Genomic DNA, 12,464 nt, shown 5'->3' on the forward strand with positions numbered 1-12,464 from the left:
CTCGTGTCTTTTGTTAACAAAAAAAATATTTACCAAAAATGCCATTATTATTTTATAAAAAAAAAATATTTTCAAAATTGATAAAAAAGCATGCCGTTAAAAACCTATGATACATGATAACAGATTTATTAATTTCTGGTAAATTTATTTCATCCCGCAGATTTACCTTGGCAGACTTAATATTGTTATAGACTTTTATAAAAACTCTGCCATACATTACAATAGACATATTTAAGTTAGCATATTTGTTTAAGCTCATAGACTTTTATAGCAGATTTTTAGTCATATGATAGCAGGTTCTTAATATGTGGAAGACTTTTTTTCGGATCGATGTTTTTTTTCGCGGACTCTTATTTTAGTTTGGCAGATTGTTCTATATTCGAGATGGCAAACTTATATTATCTTACTTTATCTATGGCAAAGTTTTTGTATAGTAGTCTTTATAGCAAATTTATAAGTTAATAACAAAACTAACTTTTAGTTGATAGCATACTTTTATACCACATGGCAGACTTATAAGAGTTCTATGTAGTGAAAGACTTTTTTAAAATAAACCAGATTCCCGTTTACTAATTGAACCGAGTAAGATTAAAATTTCCGGTTAAGTTATGACAAAATTGAGCCCAAAAAATCGATTATTAACTCCTAGGTTTAGCCGTAACATCTTCTCCAAGACACGTTTTTCTTCTTTACTAACAACTAGATTTCATGTTAATCCCAAGACAATTTGATGGAAGGTCTTAAAACAGTTTGTGGTCAGTGGCTATTCGAGAAGGAAAGGTGGATGTTTCACATTGATAACATAAGAGAAACCAAAGTAATTCCAGTTAATGACAACACAAGCTTCAAAGATTTGATAAACAGGGTTTACGAGGATTACAGATTAGATAAGGGACATGTTAACATTGAATTGAGTTACATGTTCAGCAGGAAGAGTTTGAAGAATCTTACTCTTGACACACCCCCAGTAAAAATTGAGAATATCCGTCAGTTGCAAGGTTTCTTCAGTTACCTAAAGTTTGACCGAGTTCGGCTATGTGTGGAGGTCACTTATAAAGGCAGCAAAGAGACGATAAAACAGAGCACTCATGGAGAACATGTAGATCAATCTGACGAAGACTCAGACACTGACGGAGAACGGTTTGACTATTGCGATGATCCAGATGGTGCGACATCAGATGATGAGGACTTTATAGCCTACGGATTACCTCTAGAAGTAGATATGTAGATGAAGAAGGAGTATAAGCCAAAGATTGGGTCAGCGACAAAATAAAAAAAGGCTGGAGTAGTCATTCCGCATGTTAGGCAACAACTGAATTCTATAAATATAGTTGTTGGCCAAAGTTTTGACTCCAAGTCTGCATTAAAAACACGACTTAAGATCTTGACGATAGTGCAACAATTCGATTATGATGTCGAGTACTCAACACCGACTCTGTTAATCGTAAAGTGTTGGATTGGAGGCTGTAGTTGGAAGTTAAGAGCATCACCAACAAGTAATACTCCTCGCTTTACCGTGCGCAGCTTTGTTTCTGACCATACTTGTTCAGTTACAGAAAGATCAGCTCGTTGCAGACAAGCAACACCAGAGATTCTCGGATCTTTATACACTGATTTCATTGGCGGAGTGGAGCCAACCATTTTGCCAAGTCATGTGCGGCAGTCCCTCAACATGATGCTTTGGAATAAAGGTTTCTTTCTTTTACTTGTGTACTCGAAAACTTTGTATATATCTAACTGTTTTTACTATTGTAAATAATAAATTAACTACTGGAAAGCTCACCGGACACTGAATTGTGCAAGATAATTGGTTAGGGGATCCGCAGAGAGTGGCTACCATGAGTTACCTGTGTATCTGCACATGATTAGAGATGCAAATCCTGAGACATTCACTCGCCTTGTAGTAGATTCTAGTGACAGATGTAAGTACATTTTCATTGCATTTGGTGCTAGCATCAAGGGCTTTCCATTCATGAGAAAGGTTATTGTGGTCGATGGCACATTCTTGCAAGGAATGTACAAAGGGACTCTACTAATTGCGTCATCACAAGATGGCAACTTCCAGATATTTCCAATTGCATTTGCGATAGTCGATACTGAAAACGATGAATCATGGAAGTGATTTTTCAGGCAACTGAGCTGTGTGATACCAAATAATGCATGAAAGACTTGCTATTATTTCTGATAGACACAAATCAATTGGCAATGCAATTTCCGAGGTCTATCCATCTGCCAGCCATGGAGTTTGCACTTACCACTTGTATAAGAATGTCTTGTTAAAGTTTAGAGGTTGCGAGTTGTTTGGTTTGGTTAAAAAGGCAGCTAATTCATTCAGGCTTTCAGATTTTGAGACCATATTTGATGAGATCAAAGCAATGCACCCGGCTTTGCATGGCTATTCACAGAAAGCAGATGTACGGAAGTGGGCACGAGCTCATTTCACTGGTGATAGGTACAACTTGACTACGACCAACATAGCTGAATCTATAAACAGAGTGCTTTCAAGTGTAAGGACTTTGCTGATTGTAAGACTTTTAGAAGAAATAAAGCAAATGATGACACACTGGTTTTCGGCACAGAAGATTGATGCATATTTGATGAAAACAACTCTAACTCGTGGAGTTGAGAAGCTTTTAGAGGTACACTTGAGTTCGTATAACACATGAATATTTTATGAACATAAAACTAATGTTGCAAACATATTTTCACAGGGACGTGTACCGTATTCTAAAATGCTAAGCGTACAATAGATAGATATTCACCAATATCAGGTTTCTGGTGTCTCAACTACACACATAGTGAATTTGACTATACCAAACCCTATACAACCTAGTAGTAGAATTCACCACAAAAACTTTGCTTATCTGAGATATTAACATAACTTTAGTCGAGAAATTTTCTAAAGCAATTCAAATCTATGCAGAGCTTTGGAAGTCAACTTTGGGATACAGTGTTTGCAGTTCAGGCTTTGCTTGCAAGTGATCTCTGCGATGAAACCTATGAGGTTCTCAGGAGAGGACACAAATACATAAAGATATCTCAGGTTTGATATCCTTGTATTTTGAATTGATCTGTGGAAAGAAAAGATTGAAAGTTGTTTCTAAATGAAAGAACTTTTTAGGTCAGAGAACCCTTCAGGTGACTTCAAGAGCATGTGTCGTCACACATCCAAAGGCGCATGTACCTTTTCTGATCGAGATCATGGATGGCAAGTTTGAGATTGTACAGCTGAAGCTCTTAAAGTAATCAATGAGAAGAAGAAGTTAGCTATCATTTCCCCAAGATTTATGCCTCAAACTTAACATGTTGTACGTGTTTGGTTTTGTAGTGTTGCATGTTGCTCTCGACGATGCCAGCTGATGTCACTGGCCAGAAAATAGATCCTGAACATCTATTTGACTCTGTTAACCTCTTGCTTTCTTTACATGTGGGTTTATATGTACATGCAGAGTGTTGTTGAAAATTACTGCCTCTAAAAAGTATTCATGAGTCATCTCTATTCGTTATTTTATTAGAGTGAAAATGGAGGTTTTACTGCTTGATAAACTGCCCGCGCACCTGAATGGTTGGAAGTAAGAGCTAAACACACATAAAGTGTAAATAATAAGAAGAGAATCAGTCAAAAAGACTTTAACCTTTGTAACTGGTATTGCAGTTAATGAATCCGACATAATTTTTTTCTAATATCATGGCCGAGCGTGAGTACGTGGAATGTACCTCATCTATTATACAAGCTTTTGTTATGTTCAAACAACTATATCCGGACTACATGACAAAAGAGTTCACCAAGTCGATCGAGATAGCAGTGCAATTCATAGAAAGCAAACAAATGCTAGATGGTTCATGGTATGGTACTTTACTAAAAGTCAAAACATGTTTAATGAATGAGGTTACAAAAATCGTAACAAGATAATTTTTGCTTTGCGTAATGGCAGGTGCGGAAACTGGGGTATTTGCTTCATTTACGGCACATGGTTTGCTCTTAGCCGCTTAGCAGCGATTGATAAAACATACAATAACTGTCTATCTACCCGCAGAGGTATAGATTTCCTGCTTTCAGTACAAAATGAAGATGGAGGTTGGGGCAAAAGCTATCTGTCTTGCCCTGAACAGGTTTTAATATGAGTCAACATGAAATTATAGTACATACCCATTTCACCTAAAATTTTGAAGAAGTGTTGATCATTTTAGTATGTATGTAGAGATACATACCATTAGAAGGGGGTGGATCAAACCTAGTGCAAACATCGTGCGCTATGGTGGGTCTAATTCATGCGGGACAGGTTCAAACATTTTCAATCTTAAATATATTTTTTTCTCAAGTGAAACCTATTGTGCTTATGTTGTCATATATACAATAATATAGGCCAAGAGAGATGTTATGCCTCTTCACAATGCTGCAAAATTTATTATCAGTTCCTAACTGGAAAATGGGGATTTTCCTCAACAGGTAATTTTCTGACATCCTCATTAGCAGATATATTATCTAGCTGTCTTTGTTAGCTCAAAATTCAAGTGTTCTACAAACGACATCATTGTTGGACCAAGGGCCTAACTTTTCGTGAGTCTTATTTTGTCTTTATTACTGTATATACCAATTGATTCTCTATCAAATAATCATCTCAAGCTATTTTTGTTACTTGTAATTCAAAAATTATTTTCTTTTCCATTGATTTTGATCATTTTCAACCTTAGTGTCCCAACATTTTTCTCCACTCTAACAAGCTTAATTTATGACTAATGATTGGACAAATGTGGGTTACGTACTTATTCTCTATTTTATGTGTATGCGCAGGAAATAGTAGGAGCATTCATGAATACATGCATGCTACACTATGCTACATACCGAAACACCTTCCCATTATGGGTGTTGGGGTCGAAAATGGTTGCGACGTCCAAATCCCCGAAGAAGAAAACGTAGAAACCTTCTTCGACATATACTTTTTCGAAATAGATTCTTCTTTACGAAAAAATTTGCGGAGCAAACGCGAGTCATCGGACAAGAGCTCGAAAAGGGTCGCTACGCAGCGACCGAACGCTTGTTCCGCTCGGTGGCTACATAGCGACCGGCATCCATTCCGCTCGGTCGCTACGTAGCGACCGAGCTCGAGCCGAAACTCGGTCGCTACGTAGCGACCAAGCTCGAGCTCGAGCAGGAGCTCGGTCGCTACGTAGCGACCGAGCTCGAGCCGAAGTTCGGTTGCTACGTAGCGACCAAGCGCTCTTCCAAAATATCGATACGACATTAGTCCATGCATTCTCGTCTACCCTTCGATGCTATCTCCCGAAGACCGTAGCGAGCCCATTTCACGTTCCCCGCTATTCTAAGTTATCGATCAAACTTTACCGTAAAAACCGCGGAGAGTTCGTTCTTTATCGAAAGAAGCCGTAATAAACGCTTCGAGTCAGAAGACGGCCCAAAAGGACCTAAGACATGACTCGAGGCCCGACTTACGATTTCTTAACCAACAGCCCGTGAGCCGCATAGCGGTTTACGCTTGGTTCGTAAGGAAAGATAAATGTCAAGTTTCCGCGGATAAATACGAAATTTTGAAGATAATTACGAAGATCGGAAAAAATGGAATATCTCCATTTTTATGCTATGGCGGCTTAAGGGCAGAAGAGGAAAAACATAAACCAACCTTGGAGCCAGTATATAAGGAGTCCTAGGCGAGAGGCATGGTGGAGGACTTTTCTCAGAGCAAACTTACCACTTAGAGCAATTAGGCAACTTTCCGTTTTTGTTATTTCGAGCTGTGACTCAACTAGGTTTTGCAGTCTTAGGTTGTTAGAACTAGGAATCTCGCCGACAGCTCTCGTAGCCAAGGCTTCTACCTTGTTGTAACGCTCATACGCGGATTCGGAATAAAACTCCTTTTGCTCTCTTTTACGATTTCTTATTTCTTTTCGTCTTTAATTGCGTGTTCTGATTGCTTGGCGTGTGGTTTAACAGATATCCGGGACCTCTGGGAAATTAGGGTTTTCCTAACTTTCCTAATTTTAACAGAAATTGACAGTGCAAAATTTCGGTTCCCACAGTTTGGCGCTAGAATTTCGGTTCCCACAGTTCGTTCTTTTGTTACTGATTCTCCTTCTTCACATCCCTTTCATCTACAGGTGTATGAACTTGCGGAGCAGGGGTACATCAAACCTAGTTCCAAGAGCAGGAGATATCAGAGCTTTAGAGAGAGAGTGTGCTAGAAAGAGAAGAGAAGAAGAGCAACATGCTCACTTGCAGAGATTGGATACTGATATGGGAGACATACCTCAAAATGATGCGAACGCCAATGGAGCTAACAACGTTCCACCACAGCGAGCAGCTCGACCCATTGGCACTTATGACCGCCCCAACATTCATGGTCATAGATTGGGAATCCGAGCACCTGCCGTGGCAGCCAACAACTTTGAGATCAAATCAGGACTCCTCAACGTGATCGAGAACAACAAGTATCATGGCTTGGCTCTAGTGGACCCATTTGATCACTTGGACAAGTTCGACAGCTACTGTGGGTTGTCAAAAACCAATGGTGTGTCCGAAGATGCCTTAAAGCTCAAGCTATTCCCTTTCTCTTTGGGGGATAAGGCACGTCAGTGGGAGAAGTCTCTACCCAGCGACTCTATCACCACTTGGGATGACTGCAAGAAAGCATTCTTGGAGAAGTTCTTCTCTACTTCAAGAACTACTAAGCTGAGAAATGAGATTTCCAGTTTTCAACAGAAGAACTTGGAAGGCTTCAGTGAAGCCTGGGAGAGATTCAAGGGCTACCAAGCTCAATTCCCACACCATGGTTTCTCTAAGGAGAGCTTGCTGAGCACATTCTACCGTGGTGCTCTTCCTAAGTACAGGGCCAGACTGGATACAACTAGAAATGGGTTCTTCTTGGGGAGAACTGAGGAAGATGCAAAGGAGCTGGTTGACAACATGGTAAAGAGTGATGCAGTCTACAGTGGAGACCACGACAGAGGCACTCAAACAGATGATAAGCAGACGAGGAAGGAGTTGAAAGCTCTACAGGATAAGATAGACATCCTCATTGCTGATAAAGCCACCCAAGAGCAGCTGCACTTTGTTGGTAACCCAAGCCAAGAGACACTACCTGTTGTCCATGAGGTTGAGGGTTTGGAAGGTCAGGAAGAGCTGTGTTTCATCAACAACAATGGTAGCTGGTACAAAAAAGAGCCCAACTTTCAGTACAACAACTACCAACAGAAATCCTATCCCAACAACCAACAGAGTGGTTATCCGCCTAGAAACAACCATCAAGGCAGCTATCAGCCTCAACAAAACCACTCGTCTGGTTCTTCTGCTCCTCAAGAGAGCAGCACTGATACCTTACTGAAACAAATCTTGGAGTCTCAGACTAGAAGTGAGAAGCATGTTGGTTATGAGTTGAAGAACCTTCATTCCAAGATTGATGGGAGCTACAATGAGCTCAACAACAAATTCTCACATCTTGCTTTTACAGTCAAGAATTTAGAGAATCAGTTTGCTTCCATGAACACTCACCAGAATCGCCAGCAAGGATCTCTACCTTGAAAATCTGACCAAAACCCCAAGGAGGCCAAAGCTATCACCCTTAGGAGTGGTAAGCAGTTACCTCCTACAACCCTCACCAGGGATGCTGAGAAACTAGGTGAGGAGGTGGCCATCAACTTAGATGATGATGTGGTAATTGTTGATGAGAAGACCAATGATGAGATTTTGGAGAAGATTATGGAAGCTAAAGGTAAAGGAAAGGTTGGAGAAGAGAAGAAAACAATACAAGATGGTGAAGCTGCTGTTCCAGCAAGTGAGAATTCTTCTGTTCCTCCCCCCTATGAACCCAAACTTCCATTCCCTGGTAGATTCAAGAAGCAGCTGCTAGAGAAGTACAAGGCTTTGTTTGAGAAGCAAATGAGTGAAGCTCAGGTTGCAATGCCCATCATCGATGCTTTCATGTTGATTCCTCAATACAACAAGTTCCTGAAAGATGTTGTAGCTGCAAAGAAGAAGGAGATGGAAGGAATGATGATTCTTACCCATGAGTGTAGTGTCATCATCCAGAGGCTTGATGTTCCAGAGAAGTTAGAGGATCCAGGATGCTTCACACTACCTTGTGCTCTTGGACCTATGTTATTTGAGAAATGTCTCTGCGATTTGGGAGCTAGTGTCAGCTTGATGCCTTTGTCTATTGCAAAGAAACTTGGATTCACTCAGTACAAGAAGTGTAGACTCTCTCTGGTGTTAGCTGATCGTTTAGTGAAGTACCCTGTGGGCATCTTAGAGGACCTCTCCGTGAAGATTGGAAGGTATGAGATACCTACAGATTTTGTGGTGCTTGAGATGGGTGAGGAGGCTCAAGACCCATTGATTCTAGGAAGGCCATTCTTAGCTACAGCAGGAGCTATTGTTAATGTGAAGGAAGGCATGATTGATCTCCATTTGGGTAAAGAGAACATCCTCCACTTTGACATCAAGGGGAAAATGAAAAAACCAACTGTGTTCGGGCAAGCCTTCTACATTGAAGAGATGGGCACTCCTGCTGATGGGCACCTTGAAGAGTTACCACCTGAGGACGATGAGGAGGGAGCATCTCCCTCTACTCATTCCCCATAGAAGGTAACCCACCACACTCCCTTGTATATACCATTTCGTTTTTGCATATTAGTTTTCTCTTTTTGGGTATCTCTCTCTCCTTGACAACACAGAGACTGTGTCATTTAAGTTTGGGGGAGGTACCAAGTATTTGATCATGTTTGCTTTGATGTTGTTTCATTGAGTCATGCATTGCATACCTATTTGCATAAAAAAGAATTTAAAAAATTAAAAAAAAAAATCATTTAGTTTACATCATTTGCATTTCTAGGAGAGTCTAGAGCATATATGTTGCATTTACTTGCATTGGGAGCAATGATTTGAAATGCCTTGTAAAGAACATTACTTTGCACCTGAGTAGCTTATGCACCTCTCAAAAAGACTTGTATGCTTCGAGCCTTGAAAACTCTTCCTGAAACTTGTTGATTGCTGAAACTCAACCTTTGAAGCCAACTACAACCTTGTTTGAACTGAACGAACTTAATGATTCTTGCTTATGGTCCCTTGTGTACTGAGTCATGGATATACACACTTGAGTTGTCACATCCTTTATGCCAATCTTTTTGACAAACTCGAGTGGTACACCATTCCCAAAACCCTTCTCTCCTTTTGAGCTTTCATTATTTGATGAGTGAGGTCTTTTTCGGAAAGCCTTACATGTATATAATGTTGAGAGTATCGGGAACGACAATGATTGGTCTTTATTCTTGCTAGATTAGGCACTCTATTGTCTAGCTATAGGTGGGGGTGAGTGTTGTGACTATGGTTTGGAAGCATGAAAAGTTCGAAGGAAAAGAATAGACTCTTTGTGTTTAAATGGATAATCTTATTGGAATTAGTAGATAAACGTCTAGCTCGAGTTTATGAAAATTATTGGCCCCCGAAAAAAAAAAGAATATAAAAGAAAAAAAATATATATATATATAAGAAAAAAAAAGAGAGAAAAAGAAAGAAAAATGGGCTAGCAAAGTTGTTTAGAGCTAAGATTTGTTTTGAAGTTGAAAAAATCCTTTATAGATTTCAAAGAAAAAGAGTTTTATGTGCAAAGTGTTCTTGGGATCTTTTTGTGAGAGATGAGAGTTGGGTTTGACATTAGAAAGTGATTGTGTAACTTGTATGTTTGGGAAAATGGTAGAACAATGGAGATTGAGCATTGTATGCATGAGTTGATCTCTTTCTTATATATATTATGTGCAATGTCAAGGCTACTTGCCTTGAGAGTAAACCACCTTTAAAGATCATGTGTTTTGAACCTCCTGACTCACTTGAATAAAAGCCTTCCCTTTACTCAACCAAATGATTTGGACCAATTGACCATTTGCAAGAATTCACTTGATGTTTTATGCTTAATGAATGTGAGAGTTGGTTGATTTGAATGTGTGGATGCTTGATGATGAGTATAAGGGCAAAAGGAGTTGAGATAGGCCTAGAAAAGCTAGAGTGTGATGAGAGTGTGTGCTCATGTTGGATTAGATGTTGAATTGAGTGCTAGTTGTGTTTCTTTTGGCTATGAGCTCCCACCTTCAAACCTCTCTCCCTATGAGTTCTAGAAAGTTCACTTGTGGACAAGTAAAAGAACAAGGTTGGGGAGTTGATATCTTGCATATTTCCATTGTTTTATCCATTCACCCATGTGCATTTTGATCATATAGACTAGGATTTAGCCATGTTTAGGTTGAATTTTGCATACATGAGTCTTTATCAGGTATTGGAGTACCACATGGAGTTCTTGGAGACATTTGAGTGCATTTGGAGCTCAAAAGAGGTGATCTAGGTGATCATTGGACGAGCAGAGCATGGGAGCGACATCACGGAGCGACGCCATGAGGTCGCTCCAAACTACCTCTCAGAGCGACCTCGCTAGAGCGACCCCGAGAAGTCGCTCGCCATTTCATCCCGGTGGAAGCCGAAAACTGACCCGGAGCGACCTATCAGAGCGACCACTCCAGGTCGCTCCCGAAGCCCATAGCGACTTGGCCAGAGTGACACCCCGAGGTTGCTCGCATTTCTAACGTGTGACGACAACACATTGGAGCCGGAGCGAACTCTCAGAGCGACCCACTGAGGTCGCTCCCGAAGCCCGGAGCGACTTGTCGGAGCGACGTGCCGAGCTCGCTCCGCGTCTATTTCTTTGGTCGAACTTATGATTTATCAAGGGTCTTTTGGTCATTTTATTATGCACGTTTTACACTTTCTAAACCTATGTTTAAGAGTCTTTTGTAAGCCATTGGAGGCTGGATATCTTTTGTTCTCAAGAAAACCACCAAAAACCTTGGAAAAGGGGATCTCTTTGATTCATTGATCACATGTTCTACTGTTGATTTCTATTCTATTATCTGTATTTTCTCTAAATGATTAATCTGAAATCCAATATGGGTTTAAGAGGAATCATGGAAATTAGTGAGTAATCACCTTTTGAATTCATGGGTTAGGGAGATCAAGGGTGATTAGGTTAGTTCTATGATGTTTTAGTGTAGATCATTCTTATTCCTTGCTAGTAGAGTATTCATAATGCATCTTCTGAGTTGGCCACTCAAAAGTTGATCAATAAGCATTTTCCACCCAAAAGGTGTTTGATGAAATGTCTGAGATAACTCTCCTAGGCTTTTAGTATACTTCGCCAAAGACATTTGTTGTTAAAGGTTCTAAGATAGCTAATAGACTTGTTAGTAATGATTGCTTTCACATTATTCAACCAAAGACATTTGATGTTTGAGATATCAAGAAGGAAATGGTAGAGAAAAAGAGAAAGAAGAAAGAACTTTTCAAAAAACCTCTCTATGCGAATGAGTAAGTGTAAAGATTGTGAAGAAATTACCTCCCTTCTTATAGGCATGAGAAATTATTATTTACTTGCGGATTTTTGGACACGAACTTCGCCCAAATACACCAATCTCGTCCGAACTTGCCATACCGCGCATTGGGATCTCACTAGAAATCCACGCTCCCAACGAGCTGGGGGCTAACTGTTGGGGTCGAAAACGGTTGCGACGAAGTTAACGTCCAAATCCCCGAAGAAGAAAACGTAGAAACCTTCTTCGACAAATATTTTTTCGAAATAGATTCTTCTTTACGAAAAGCTTTGCGGAGGAAACGCGAGTCATCGGACAAGAGCTCGAAAAGGGTCGCTACACAGCGACCGAACGCGTGTTCCGCTTGGTCGCTACGTAGCGACCGACCTCGAGCCAAAGCTCGGTCGCTACGTAGCAACCAAACGTCCATTCCGCTAGGTCGCTACGTAGCGACCGAGCTCGAGCCAAAACTCGGTCGCTACATAGCGACCGATCGCTCTTCCGAAACGTCGATACGACATTGGTCCATGCATTCTCGTCTACCCTTCGATGCTATCTCCCGAAGACCGTAGCGAGCCCATTTCACGTTCCCCGCTATTCTAAGTTATTGATCAAACTTTACCGTAAAAACCGCGGAGAGTTCGTTCTTTATCGAAAGAAGCCGTAATAAACGTTTCGAGTCAGAAGACGGCCCAAAAGGACCTAAGACATGACTCGAGGCCCGACTTACGATTTCTTAACCAACAGCCCGTGAACCGCATTGCGGTTTACGCTTGGTTCGCAAGGAAAGATAAATGTCAAGTTTCCACGGATAAATACAAAATTTTGAATATAATTACGAAGATCGGAAAAATGGAATATTTCCATTTTATGCTATGGCGACTTAAGGACAGAAGAGGAAAAGCGTAAACCGACCTTGGAGCCAGTTTATAAGGAGTCCTAGGCGAGAGGCATGTTGGAGGACTTTTTTCAGAGCAAACTTAGCACTTGGAGCAATTAGGCAACTTTTCGTTTTTGTTATTTCGAGCTGCGACTCAACTAGGTTTTGCAGTCTTAGGTTGTTAGAACTAGGAATCTCACCGACAGCTCTCGTAGCC

General features: G+C 40.5%; 1 protein-coding gene and 1 non-coding gene across 2 annotated transcripts; one reads left to right on the forward strand and one right to left on the reverse strand.

Annotated features, from left to right (window-relative positions):
• The first annotated feature begins 3,592 nt into the window (after nucleotides 1–3,592).
• On the forward strand, nucleotides 3,593–4,894 carry LOC125585428 (lupeol synthase 5-like). Its single transcript, XM_048754461.1, has 5 exons — nucleotides 3,593–3,846; nucleotides 3,936–4,113; nucleotides 4,203–4,283; nucleotides 4,367–4,450; nucleotides 4,796–4,894. Exons 1-4 carry the CDS (start codon nucleotides 3,689–3,691, stop codon nucleotides 4,421–4,423), a joined length of 474 nt encoding a protein of 157 aa, XP_048610418.1. The 5' UTR covers nucleotides 3,593–3,688; the 3' UTR covers nucleotides 4,424–4,450; nucleotides 4,796–4,894.
• Nucleotides 4,895–6,685: 1,791 nt separating this feature from the next.
• LOC125586562 lies at nucleotides 6,686–6,792 on the reverse strand. The gene has a single exon (XR_007323099.1). It is a non-coding gene; the product is annotated as a small nucleolar RNA R71 (small nucleolar RNA).
• Between the last annotated feature and the right edge of the window lie 5,672 nt (nucleotides 6,793–12,464).

The sequence above is a fragment of the Brassica napus genome, chromosome C4, assembly GCF_020379485.1.
Source record: "Brassica napus cultivar Da-Ae chromosome C4, Da-Ae, whole genome shotgun sequence".
Classification (NCBI taxonomy): Eukaryota; Viridiplantae; Streptophyta; class Magnoliopsida; order Brassicales; family Brassicaceae; genus Brassica; species Brassica napus.